Source organism: Narcine bancroftii, chromosome 3, assembly GCF_036971445.1.
Source record: "Narcine bancroftii isolate sNarBan1 chromosome 3, sNarBan1.hap1, whole genome shotgun sequence".
In the NCBI taxonomy this organism is placed as follows: Eukaryota; Metazoa; Chordata; class Chondrichthyes; order Torpediniformes; family Narcinidae; genus Narcine; species Narcine bancroftii.
Window position 1 is genome coordinate 88,604,724 of NC_091471.1, and position 12,855 is coordinate 88,617,578.

Below are 12,855 nucleotides of genomic sequence, written 5' to 3' on the forward strand. Positions count from 1 at the left end.
TGCCACCACGCTGAGATCCAACAAGGATCAAATCGCGCTGGTAGAGAGTGAGGTTAAGTGGGAGCAGACAGAGGGTGAGCAGAGTGCGCTGGATTGGGTGGGCAGCTACCGTGCTGGGCAGCGGTTGAGCGGAGCGCCCGGAGAGGGCTGGGCAGCGGGTGAGCGGAGCGTCCGGAACGGGTTGGGCAGCGGGTGAGCGGAGCGTCCGGAACGGGTTGGGCAGCGGGTGAGAGGAGCGCCCGGAACAGGCTGGGCAGCGAGTGAGAGGAGCGCCCGGAACAGGCAGGGCAGCGAGTGAGAGGAGCGCCCGGAGCGGGCTGGCCAGGGAATAAGCGGGTGAACAGAGTGCACGGAGAGGGCTGGGTGGTCACCAGCCACCCTCACTGGAGATGAGCGGAGAGGCGCATGTCTGCATCGGTTACTCCAACATGAAAGAGGAGCTGGTGGCAAGTTTCAGGTGTCCGAGGGAGATGGACAACGTGGATGAGGCTTACTGCTGCGGATTCTCGGATCTCAAGTATTGCTGCAATGAGGCCAGCAGCTATTTTCCTTATCCGCACGGATACATGTGGTCGCTGAGGTAAGCAGTCGAGTGAATGGGGTGAGGGCATGAGGAAAGAACGGGAGCGAATGTGTTTGTGAGATGAATGTATGTCTGTGAGAACGTGGTAGAAGCAAATCCTGCAATTTAACCACGAAGTAAAGCCTAGAGCCCGAGTTACTGGTTGGAGCCCAGATCCAGACACCTTTACTGAGATTTGTGTGGCATGATCAATGACCACCCGCAGACAGAAGCAAGTCGTCAAAGACTTTATTAATCAGAAAACCTTGCCATTCCACTGTATGCCTGCTGGCTCACATCCAAGGCAGATGTGAAGGAGGGATTAGGGCTCTCAGCCTTTATTAGGGATCTTACGGGGAGGAGCTACAGCTATAGAAGGCGGGCCAGTCTGCCCAGTCCAGCAAGGTCATGCCTGCAGTACCCCTTTGTAATGGAAGATTTTTTTTACTTTGTAGCCTTTGCTTCTACAAGGCTGAGAACCTGCTTGTTTTTTAGAATCAGCAGACATATAATCTAATTTACACCATGAGGCCCAGGCATATGAATTAGTAGACACACCTAAATTTCCACCATGGGGCCCAGGATGCAGTTGAATCAGACATGATCTAATTTACACTATGGGGCCCAGGGATGCATATGAATCAGTAGACATTATCCAACTTCCACCATAAGGCCCAGAGGTGCAGTTTTCTTTTGTTGGTCGACTGTCAGGAGACCTGAAGATAATTAAATCATTTGTTCAAAGAGATAAGATCTGAAGTAAACAACTTTTGGATAATATAAACCATGGTCCCACTGCTGAAGTTTGAGACTCTCCAAGAGGTGGCAACATCTCTCAGCAAGGAGAAGAACTTCAAGAGTCCAGTTAATGTCCCGGTCGAGGGAGGTGGAGAAGCTGCTACCGGCGCCCCGACAACCTACAACAAGTGTGCAGTCGTTGCCTCGCTTCGGCAGTTGGGACCAGTCCAGGCGTTAAGTATAATTGGAAAGGGCTTGCATATTGTAGAGTGAATTCAGCTTTAGATTTATTAATAAAGAGTTGTATAAACTGAACTGCTCTTGGTGTGTGTGTCTATTTTCTTTCGGTAGCTCAAACACTGTGACCAATCTAAAATGAACAAAATGAGAGGTATAAGTTTAATCAAGACACCCTTCCACCACAATTTGCTTCTTTGATTTAGGAGATACAAGATGCTGGGATCTGGAACAAAGGGAAAACAATCTGCTGGGCCCATAAGTGCCGTTGTCAGGCTTTTTGTTGCAGCTTTGCTTTATTTGCTTTGATAGTTATCAGGTTGGGAGAGATGGCGGATTTGAATCTATTTGTCCATGGTGTTGCAAACAATCTACTGAATGTATTGGCTGGGCATCTTCGCTCTGTCCATAGCAGCATCAAAGACCTCCCAATGGCCAACTGCATCCCATTGCCACACTGACATGTCTGTTCATGGCTTTGTGGTACATCGGAGGAACAATACCTTATATTCAGTATGGGCAGTCTCCAATCAGAGGACATAACTATCAACCTGCAATTTCCATTAAAGTCTACCCTCTCGTTCTCTCATCCCTATGTCTCTGTCTGGAGCTCTCCACTCCCTTCCCTTCTTTCCCCCATCTCCTCCCAGTTCCCTTCTCTTCTTCCACTCCCAACTGCTGGCCTGCATTTCTCGTCTTTCCCCACCACACCTTATTTGGACATCTCTCTGATTTTTGCTCACCTGAAGAAGGGATCAGGCCCAATATGTCAGCTGCCTTTTGCTTTCCATGGATGCTGGTGACCTGCTGAGTTTCTTCAGGACATTGTGTACTCACTGGGCTGAGTAGCATTGACTCTTTGAGTTCCTCCAGATTTCAACACCTGTCGTCTCCTGTCTGTGTTTCCTTGATCCTCTGTTGATGGCTTTAGAATCTGGAGAGAGTTAATGTGAAAGTGAGAGAATTCTTTACAGGGAATATTATTGTAGATTCCGTGAGCCTCATTAACTGCACAAAGTCGAATGTCTGGCACTAGTTCACAGCTTTTGAATGTGCACTCTTTGTTGTGACCCAGGTACCTGCAGCAGCAAGGCTTCACATCCCCTAGCTCTCAAACCAATGTGCTGTCGGCATATTTTGTAATTTAAGGTTGAGTGCCTTGGGGCATCTTGGAACAGTGATTCCCTCCCCTCCGACCGTATTCTGATGGAATTATACTGTAGTCCTGGCTTGGACTTTCTGCTGAAGAACATGGGGAGTTCTGAAGCTACTGTCTTCTGATCTTAATGACTGTACAACTAGCTGAGACCAGGTAACACTTGTTGGAGTTGGGCTGTTGTTTTACATGACACTAAGGAAACATTACACCAAGAGTTGTTGAGAAGACAATAATGTGAGGTTCAGATCCACATCAAACTCCTTCTATTACAATTACATGATTGTGTTGTCACTATGAATTCAATTACTTTCTAAGTGAAACATCAATTATTCTAGCATTAGATTGTTTCCCCACAATATACTTTATTTTATTATGTACCTATGAAACATATATTTGATGAAGCCAATAAAAATATTGAAAAATATTGTTTCCCTACAAATCTTCAAGGACTAATTAAAATTAATTATTTCTAGATATTTCAGGTGGGAGATTCGAAAGAACAGAGCTTTGCCCAAATTCACTCTCGCTGTTAGAGTGAGGATTTATGTAGATTATGTAAAACCTATATTACATTATAAAATAGGAACCAAATCAGCCCATCCAATTTGTGCTGGCTCACAGCGCAAACCAATTACCCTACTAATTAACCCTGTAACCAACTCTTCAAATTTTACTCAACCCTTCTACTATTTCCTATTATAAATTTGGAGCAAAAATATTTTAAATCTTTACACCACAAATCAAATGTAAACATTTTTTCCTCAAGAGTTTTATTGCTGACCAACCTTTATATTACAGAATGAATTAATACCTAAATTGAAACATTTATAGATAAAATATTTTTATGAAGATAAATATATTTCAAATTTACAGCCAAGCAATCTGACCCTTTATTAGTAAAATAGAATTTACAGGAAATGAACATTAACAAGCTGACATATTTTCAATTTACTAATTCTGAACTAGAAAATTATTAATGCTGTAGACTTCCAATTTATATATAAATAAAGAATGAAGTAGCAAAATTAACATTGATTACATTAGACAAAAGTCTAAATATTTTTCAATTTTGAATTACTAAATTAATTTTCAGTTGACATCATGAATTTTTAATTAATTTCAGGAACCTTTATCTTTCTCTTAAACCATGATGGGAGCGTCTTGGACAAGAGCGCACAACTTCAGGGTTGAAGGCCATCCACTTAGAACAGAGATGCAGAGGAATTTCTTTAGCCAAAGGTTGGTAAATTGTGGAATTAGATGCCACGGGTAGTTGTGGAGGTTTCAAGACAGCCACTATCATCCCAGTACCAAAGAGGGTGATAGTAAGATGCCTCACAACTATCGCCCTGTGGCACTGACCTCCACCATTATAAAAGCTTCGAATGCCTGGTGATGGTATCCAATGAACCACACCTCCCAGAAACACTGGACCCATTTCAATTTGCCTACAGATGGAACTGTTCCACTGATGATGCTGTAGCCTTTTCCCTTGACTCCTTCCTGACCCACATGGAGCTCATCGACTTCAGCTTGTCATTTAATATGATAATTCCCCAGAGGCTGATATTGAAGCTATCCTCGCTGGAACTCAACATCCCTCTCTGCAATTGGATTCTGGATTTCCTAATAGAAAGACCATATTCTGTCTGCATTGAGAGCACCGTCACAGTCACCACGACTGCATTGCCAGATCCAGTTCCAACAGTCATCAGGTTTGCAGATGACATAATAGTAGTTAACAATAACAATGACTCGCAATACAGAGGTGGAAAATTTCATGATTTGGTGCGAGTAACGACCTGAGTTTCAACGTAGACAATACAAAAGAGATGATTGTGGACATCAGAAGGACCAGGGACAACCATCCTCAATTACATATTATCTCGGAGATGGAGAGAGTAGAAAGCACCAAGTTCCTCAGAGTCCACTTAAGAAGTGATCTATCCTGGACATGCAACATATTACCACTTGACAGGAAGGCTCAACAACGACTGCACTTCCTGAGAAGGCAGAAAAAGCTATCGGACATCATCCTGTCAACTTTCTACAGGAGCTTTAGTGAGAGTCCTGGCTGGCTGCATCACAGTGAGGTACGGTTGCTGCAGAGCATTGGATTGGACATCAACCCCAGGACCCCACCCCATTGACATGATCTATCAAGATCCTTGTTTGAAGAGGGTTGGTAATATCATTGAGAACCCTACCACCTGGCACACAGCATCTTTTAGCTACTCCTGTTGTAAGACAAACAGGGGTATTCAGAGGCAGAATTACCAGGCTGAGAAACAGCTTCTTCCCATGGGCACCGAGACTGCTGAAAGATTGAATGAACTGCTCATACAAGCCCTCCAAGACTCAAATATTTATATATATATATATATATATATATATATATATAATATAAAAACGTATGTGTGTGTGTGTGTGTGTGTGTGTATACTGCACATCTATCATTTGTTTGAATGTGTGTTATGTCCAGATGTGTGTTTGGATGTTTTTGCACTGAGGACCAGAGAATGCTGTTGCATTGGGTTGTACAATCAGATGATAATAAGCTTGAACTTGTAGTTAAGGCAGAGATTGGTAGATTCTTGAATAGCTAGGGCATCAAAGGTTATGGGGAGAAAGCTGGGCAATGGGGATGAGTGGGAAAATAGATCATCTTCTGATTGAATGGTGGGGCAGGCTCAATGGGCTGAATAGCCTATTTCTGTTTCTCTGTCTTATAGACTTAATGTGGAATTTCATCACATACTTTCTGAAGTAAATCATATTGATTATATTGCTTATGTTCACCAGTTAATTCAAACTGACCTCAAAGAATGCATTACATTTATGAGGCAAGATTTTGAATTAATTTGTTATCAAGAAAATGCACACACTCATTTTCATTACTGTGATTTAATTTAGAGGAAAGGGGTCCATTGACTTAAACTAATCTTTTTCTTTTTTTTAGTGTTGGTGCAATGGTAGGATTAGGAGTCGCTGCTGTTCTTCTACTGGTATTTTTCATCAGTGTTTTTGTGATTTGCTGTTTGTATCTCTACAATAAACCCCAAGGATTAGATTCTGGCCTCCGTCTTCAACCCCTTACAACATCTTCATCACAAAAGGGTAAAGCTAATTTATAAATAATGAATTATCTTCAATGCTTCTGGCATGTTTTTCTGCTTGGAGGGAAATAGACTAACTCACCATTTCTCTGCATGGATGCTACTGGATCCACAAAGTTCCTCCAGCAGTTTGTTTTTAACTTTAGATTTCAGCATCTGTGTCTCCATGTTTCTATGCTTCCTTCCTGCTCAAGATGATGAGCTCCTACTCAACAGTACACATTTTTTTTCTGAGACTTCCACAAATTGCAGTCTTTTCCTACTTGATTTTCTGTGAATCATCTTGTTATAAAGTTGCATCATTTTGTTAGGTGTGATATTAGGAATTTCTTCAAACTGTATTTGAGACAATTTTTGACACTTTAGCTTTGATGTCAGTGGTTAGATTATGTCAACTAATTATATATTCGCTTGCCCTATTTTAAAATCACAAAACCTAACCACAGAACCACTTTTGTCTTTGGCACCAGAAAACATTTACACAGTACTATATGAATATCCTATATTTTGTCAAATATTTGGAGGCACCTAGTGTCTACTTCACACCTGCCCCTATTTCTTAAAGCCATTTCAAATGGAGAGTGAAAGCAAATTATGTGAGTGCAATTGGATGTCGGTTTCACCACTCCCTAAAAGTAGAACTCCATCATACATTACCATTGTTGACTGACATTACAACGAAATAGATATAAAGAGGAGCCTAACAGATATTGATATGGGGTTACTAGTTTACAAGATTCACAGAAAAAAATTACACATTTATTTCTTGGATGACTAGAGAAATTGAAGGAAACTTCACATTGCCCATGAGTATTGAGTTCTATCTCCAATCACCTCAATACACAAACTTCTTCTTTGGCTTGGCTTCGCGGACGAAGATTTATGGAGGGGTAATGTCCACGTCAGCTGCAGGCTCGTTTGTGGCTGACAAGTCCGATGCGGGACAGGCAGACACGGTTGCAGCGGTTGCAAGGGAAAATTGGTGGGTTGGGTGTTGGGTTTTTCCTCCTTTGCCTTTTGACAGTGAGGTGGGCTCTGCGGTCTTCTTCAAAGGTGGTTGCTGCCTGCCGAACTGTGAGGCACCAAGATGCACGGTTTGAGGCGATATCAGCCCACTGGCGATGGTCAACGTGGCAGGCACCAAGAGCTTTCTTTAGGCAGTCCTTGTACCTCTTCTTTGGTGCACCTCTGTCTTGGTGGCCAGTGGAGAGCTCGCCAAACTATGATGCAATAAAAACCCCTGTTATCTGGAATTTAAGCAACCATCAGCCTCAAGCAACTGGCAAAAAAAATCAAGGAAAATTAAAAAAAATAAATAAATAAGAATAAAATATAGGTAAGAAAATAGGTAAAATTGTAAAAGTAAATGTTTTCTGAAGTAACATATAAACCTTTATTGAAGATGGGAGCAAATATTCAGACAGTGGAGTGCCTTGATCATGCTTTGTTTGAATGAATTAAAGTTTTGAGAAACCACAATGGCATTGCCCAGGATGAAGAGCTTATTGATGCCACTTGCTGTTGTGGTGACTCTCTTAAAGTGTCTCCTTATCCTTGCTTAGTAGTTGTTGACCTGGTCAGAGGCTTTATCTGTAAACTTTCAGGGGGAGGGACTAGAGGTTAATTACTTATAATGTTATTATTAGTCTTTTGGACGGATCCATGGAGGGGGAGGAACCTGTGGTTAAATATACTAAAAGAATGTGACTGAAAATAAAGCAAAATGCAAGTGAAGTTTGTTCGGTGTAACTACAGTACAGGTACTCCCCGACTTGCATCCATTCACACATGCAACAGAAAATTTTTTTAAAAACAAAAAATATAAAATTTACATGGATTATGTTGTATTTGACAAACTATAACAGGGATGTAAGAGCCAAAATGTGCATATTTACCTTGTTATTCGGTGTCCCAGGGTCCGTAGGCCTGGCACGGCCATCTTAATTCCTGTGCGCATGCGTGAATCTTTGGTTGGTGCATGTGCGATGGGTTCATATATTAGAGTTTGGTTGGTGCATAAGCAGTGCTTTTGCATATTGGAGTTCGGTTGGCGCATGCATGGGAGTTAAGGGCGCAAATTCAATATCCTCAGGGTGCTTAACTCTCATGTATACTCCAACCAAATATCAATAAGTGAACCCATTGCGCATGCGCCAAACAAAGACTCACACATGCACCCAGGAATCAAGGTGGCTACACCCAGCCTACGGAACCCGAGACGCCAACTAACAAGGTAAGCATGGACCAGAATGTGGAAAGATTTAACAAAGTTGATCAACAAATTCAGGAAGCTTTGTTATCATGAAATCTATGATGAAAAAAAAATTTGATTAAAAAGTTTGCTTTAAGACTTCAATGCTCCATTTCAAGATACTACCAATTCTTTGGTCCCAATTATGGCAAGTAAATGTATAGTGTTTTTGTCCTTGGTCTTTTAAACTCTATTCTTAATTAGTTCGGCATTGTAAGAGTAAGTCTCAAGCAACTGGAAAATACATTTATCTGACATCTACTAATCCATAGGTGCCCAATATCACTTTTTGTCCAATGTTCTTTGGAAAGGTAGCATAAGGAAAAGGCAATTGATTATTTAAGCCCATTTCCACTTCATAAGCTACTGTTGAAACAATTTTGGACATGTTTGCAAAAGGGAATGTCCAAGCAGTTTGAATAATATAAACATGAATTGGTTCCTTGAGCACAGATGCATTGTTATTAAAGCACATTAATTCACAATTTTCTCATGGTCAACCAGCAATGCATCAGGGTGGAACAATGTTCTTGATTTATGTTTCCTGAAACCATAAGGATTTGGACATGAAATTAAATACAAAAAGCTGTGGAAAATAAAAATAGAAAATGCCAGAAACACTCAGCAGGTAGGCAACCTTTGTGGAGAGATAAACAGAGTTAACATTTCAGGTCATTGGTCTTTTGTCAGAAATCCGTATCTTGCCAGACACATCATTTTCTGAAAAACAGCCTGAATATACACAGATGAGCAGTGTATCCTGAGTACATTTTATACAGCACATAAAACACTACATATTGGATGCTATAAGATGCAAGTAATAAATTCCTTCAAACAATGTGTCATTTTCCAATACGTAGCAGTTTCTGGTGCTTAAATATGTATTTTGAACCTTTGTGAGAGCCACCTATTCAATAAAGAATCCTTGAAATCATGTTTCAAGGTTTTGGAGCTATCATTTGACTTCCAACTTCATTGACTTACATCTTCTATTTCAAACCAGATCTGCATCTCACTATACAATATGATTTCATTTGCCTCAGTCATTGACTTCTTGTAGTCATTTCTCTGAGTTTGTGCTTGTGCAAGTGTTATGATTATACCTACTAGCACTGGCCCAAGGCATAGATAGGAGGAACAGCCAGAACCATCTACAGGGTTCATGTAGGGAGGGCTGAGGGATGGGGTGTGCAGTGGCGGGGTTAAGAAAAGTATTCAGTGAATTAGAACGGGGCAGGTAAATCAGTAAGGTAATTAGGAGCGGAAGATTGGGGAATGGGGGCCATTAGAGGATCAGGCCTTCAGGATATCAGGGGCTAGGCCAAATAGGGAGTTGGGACCTTAGATGAACAGGGATTTGGAGGCATAGAAATGTGGGCACAAGATGGGGAGTGCAGGGAAGGCAAAGTGGCTGGAAGGAGACAGGATACATATGGAACTTAGCTCAGTCGGATCATGGCTTGGCTCAATGCTATGTAAACATAGTTGTAGGGAAAATATTATAACAATATGTTAAACCAAAATATTCTTAGTTTAATTCAAGAGGTGATATGAAATAATCAGGTGATGGTTTTTAATCATTTCCTGATAGAAATAGTTCTACACAATTTTTTTTTCTTTCTTTGCTTTACTATCAGCTGTGCTGTATTTGTAACATTTTCCACTTTTGTTTTTTTACTTCAAATGTTAATTTTTAAAAATATTTTCTTTGTGTGCATTTTCTGGGGGGGGGGAGCAGTGAAACAAGTTGATAATGGCATAATATCAGATATTTCCCTATAAAGATTGCAATGGCAATGATTATAGTTACACAGTTGAGCACAAGACTAGTGGTGTACAGTCCAAGATTTCATAAATTATAAAAGCAATATCAATTTAGCTTTTTGTAAATGCTATGAATAAAAATGACTTGTTTGCACAATTGATATTTAAATCATTATGATTTAAAATTTAAATTTAAATGAAAATTTTCATCATGAAAATTTAAAATCAGCTGGACTGGCCTGGTCATCTTTGCTGATAGGAAACCCACATGAGGAATTGTATATTCTCTCCCCCTGCCAGGGGCCCTACCTATAGTAGGATATAACTTTCAAGCTTTGCATTATAAACTTTACAAAGCTTGGGATATGGCAGCAAATTTTACCATACTGTGTGCAGACTGCCAATTGAGGAGCATTTATTCACATGGACGAAGAACTGTTGGTGAAAATGAGTTGAGCTTTTTCATGAACAATGTTTTCTGAAAATTAAAGTTCCCAGAAGCCCAACAGTTGAATGGGGAGACGCTTTTGCATTGTGACCATTTGATGATAATGCCTGGATTAAATTATTTTGTACATCTATGATGTTTTATTATAAAACTAATATGAAAAGACTTGTGCATTTAACCATATTTGATGCTTGAATTCAATGTAGCTGCATACTAATTTTTATATAATTTGCATCTTTCATGTTCTTGTACAAACAAAATCAGCCATGTAAGTCGTGTCTTCTTTACAGGAAAAAAGAAAAACAAGCAAGGATGTTTGGAAACAACCCTGCACCTACCAGCAGCAGTCCAGTTGCCCATCACAAATAGAATTACTCAAGAGAAACTATTAGCATCAGTAGTAGAGACTGAAATTACAACAATCAAAGTCTCATAAGTTTGTTTGTTACATAAGCATGTTGAATTTATAAAGGTTAACTCCACTTCATTGAGGAAAAATTACAAAGGTCAGCAAAATCCATCTAATATATATTTGTGCATGTTTGTTTGTTCTCCATACACATCAATATGGAGCACTCTAGTAATGTCTGAGTCGGAGTAACATTTGATGCTGAATGTCATGACCACATTGAATTTAACCTTAAAGGTCATATGAAGTTCATAAGTGTTTTTTGACCAGCTTGCACTGACTTGCATTACTGTTCACTATAATTGTAGTAACATTTGATGCTGAATATCATGACCACATTGAATGTAACCTTTAAGGTCATATTATCTCCAAGTGGAAAAACTAAAAACATTGTTTATTATGAAGTCCTTAGCTGGGAATTGTTTGTCTACGTTTTGCCAGAAGTCAACATTGTTTGAACTGTGCATCCATGTTACAAAGAATATAAATATTGTGTTTGAAAAAATATATTTAAGCAGAATAACCATGAAATTTTTTGGATATTTTGTTTCAATCATGTAGTCAACAACTGAGTGTTTTATTTCCCAGGCAACGGCAGGTATCCTGTTAGTATTCTATATATTAAAAAATTATTACAGAAAGTATATGAAGAGCATGTAGCACCAACAAAAAATGTATCATCTCCTAAATGTACAATACTCCTAAGTCTTTTATGTTCCATGTCTGTGGTTTTCAAACTTTTTCTTTCCACTCACATACCACCTTAAGTCTTCTTTTTCTTTGGCTTGGCTTCGCGGACGAAGATTTATGGAGGGGGTAAATGTCCACGTCAGCTGCAGGCTCGTTTGTGGCTGACAAGTCCGATGCGGGACAGGCAGACACGGTTGCAGGGGAAAATTGGTTGGTTGGGGTTGGGTGTTGGGTTTTTCCTCCTTTGTCTTTTGTCAGTGAGGTGGGCTCTGCGGTCTTCTTCAAAGGAGGTTACTGCCCGCCGAACTGTGAGGTGCCAAGATGCACGGTTTGAGGCGATATCAGCCCACTGGCGGTGGTCAATGTGGCAGGCACCAAGAGATTTCTTTAGGCAGTCCTTGTACCTCTTCTTTGGTGCACCTCTGTCACGGTGGCCAGTGGAGAGCTCGCCATATAACACGATCTTGGGAAGGCGATGGTCCTCCATTCTGGAGACATGACCTACCCAGCGCAGTTGGATCTTCAGCAGCGTGAATTCGATGCTGTCGGCCTCTGCCATCTCGAGTACTTCGATGTTAGGGATGAAGTCGCTCCAATGAATGTTGAGGATGGAGCGGAGACAACGCTGGTGGAAGCGTTCTAGGAGCCGTAGGTGATGCCGGTAGAGGACCCATAATTCGGAGCCGAACAGGAGTGTGGGTATGACAACGGCTCTGTATACGCTTATCTTTGTGAGGTTTTTCAGTTGGTTGTTTTTCCAGACTCTTTTGTGTAGTCTTCCAAAGGCTCTATTTGCCTTGGCGAGTCTGTTGTCTATCTCGTTGTCGATCCTTGCATCTGATGAAATGGAGCAGCCGAGATAGGTAATCTGGTTGACCGTTTTGAGTTTTGTGTGCCCAATGGAGATGTGGGGGGGCTGGTAGTCATGGTGGGGAGTTGGCTGATGGAGGACCTCAGTTTTCTTCAGGCTGACTTCCAGGCCAAACATTTTGGCAGTTTCCACAAAACAGGACGTCAAGCGCTGAAGAGCTGGCTCTGAATGGGCAACTAAAGCGGCATCGTCTGCAAAGAGTAGATCACGGACAAGTTGCTCTTGTGTTTTGGTGTGAGCTTGCAGGTGCCTCAGATTGAAGAGACCGCCATCCGTGCGGTACCGGATGTAAACAGCATATTCATTGTTGAAGTCTTTCATGGCTTGGTTCAGCATCATGCTGAAGAAGATTGAAAAGAGGGTTGGTGCGAGAACACAGCCTTGCTTCACGCCATTGTTAATGGAGAAGGGTTCAGAGAGCTCATTGCTGTATCTGACCTGACCTTGTTGGTTTTCGTGCAGTTGGATAACCATGTTGAGGAACTTTGGGGGTCATCCGATGCGCTCTAGTATTTGCCAAAGCCCTTTCCTGCTCACGGCGTCGAAGGCTTTGGTGAGGTCAACAAAGGTGATGTAGAGTCCTTTGTTTTGTTCTCTGCACTTTTCTTAG

The 12,855-nt window shown here is 41.1% G+C and overlaps 1 protein-coding gene across 1 annotated transcript in view; it reads left to right on the top strand.

Moving 5' to 3' along the window:
* LOC138756696 (protein shisa-like-2B) overlaps positions 1-12,855 on the top strand; it is a 23,765-nt gene continuing 10,910 nt past the window's right edge. Inside the window, 3 exon segments of the mRNA XM_069923083.1 lie at positions 1-580; positions 5,656-5,813; positions 10,566-10,711. Coding sequence (XP_069779184.1) covers positions 390-580; positions 5,656-5,813; positions 10,566-10,711 — 495 coding nt within the window. The 5' untranslated portion in view covers positions 1-389.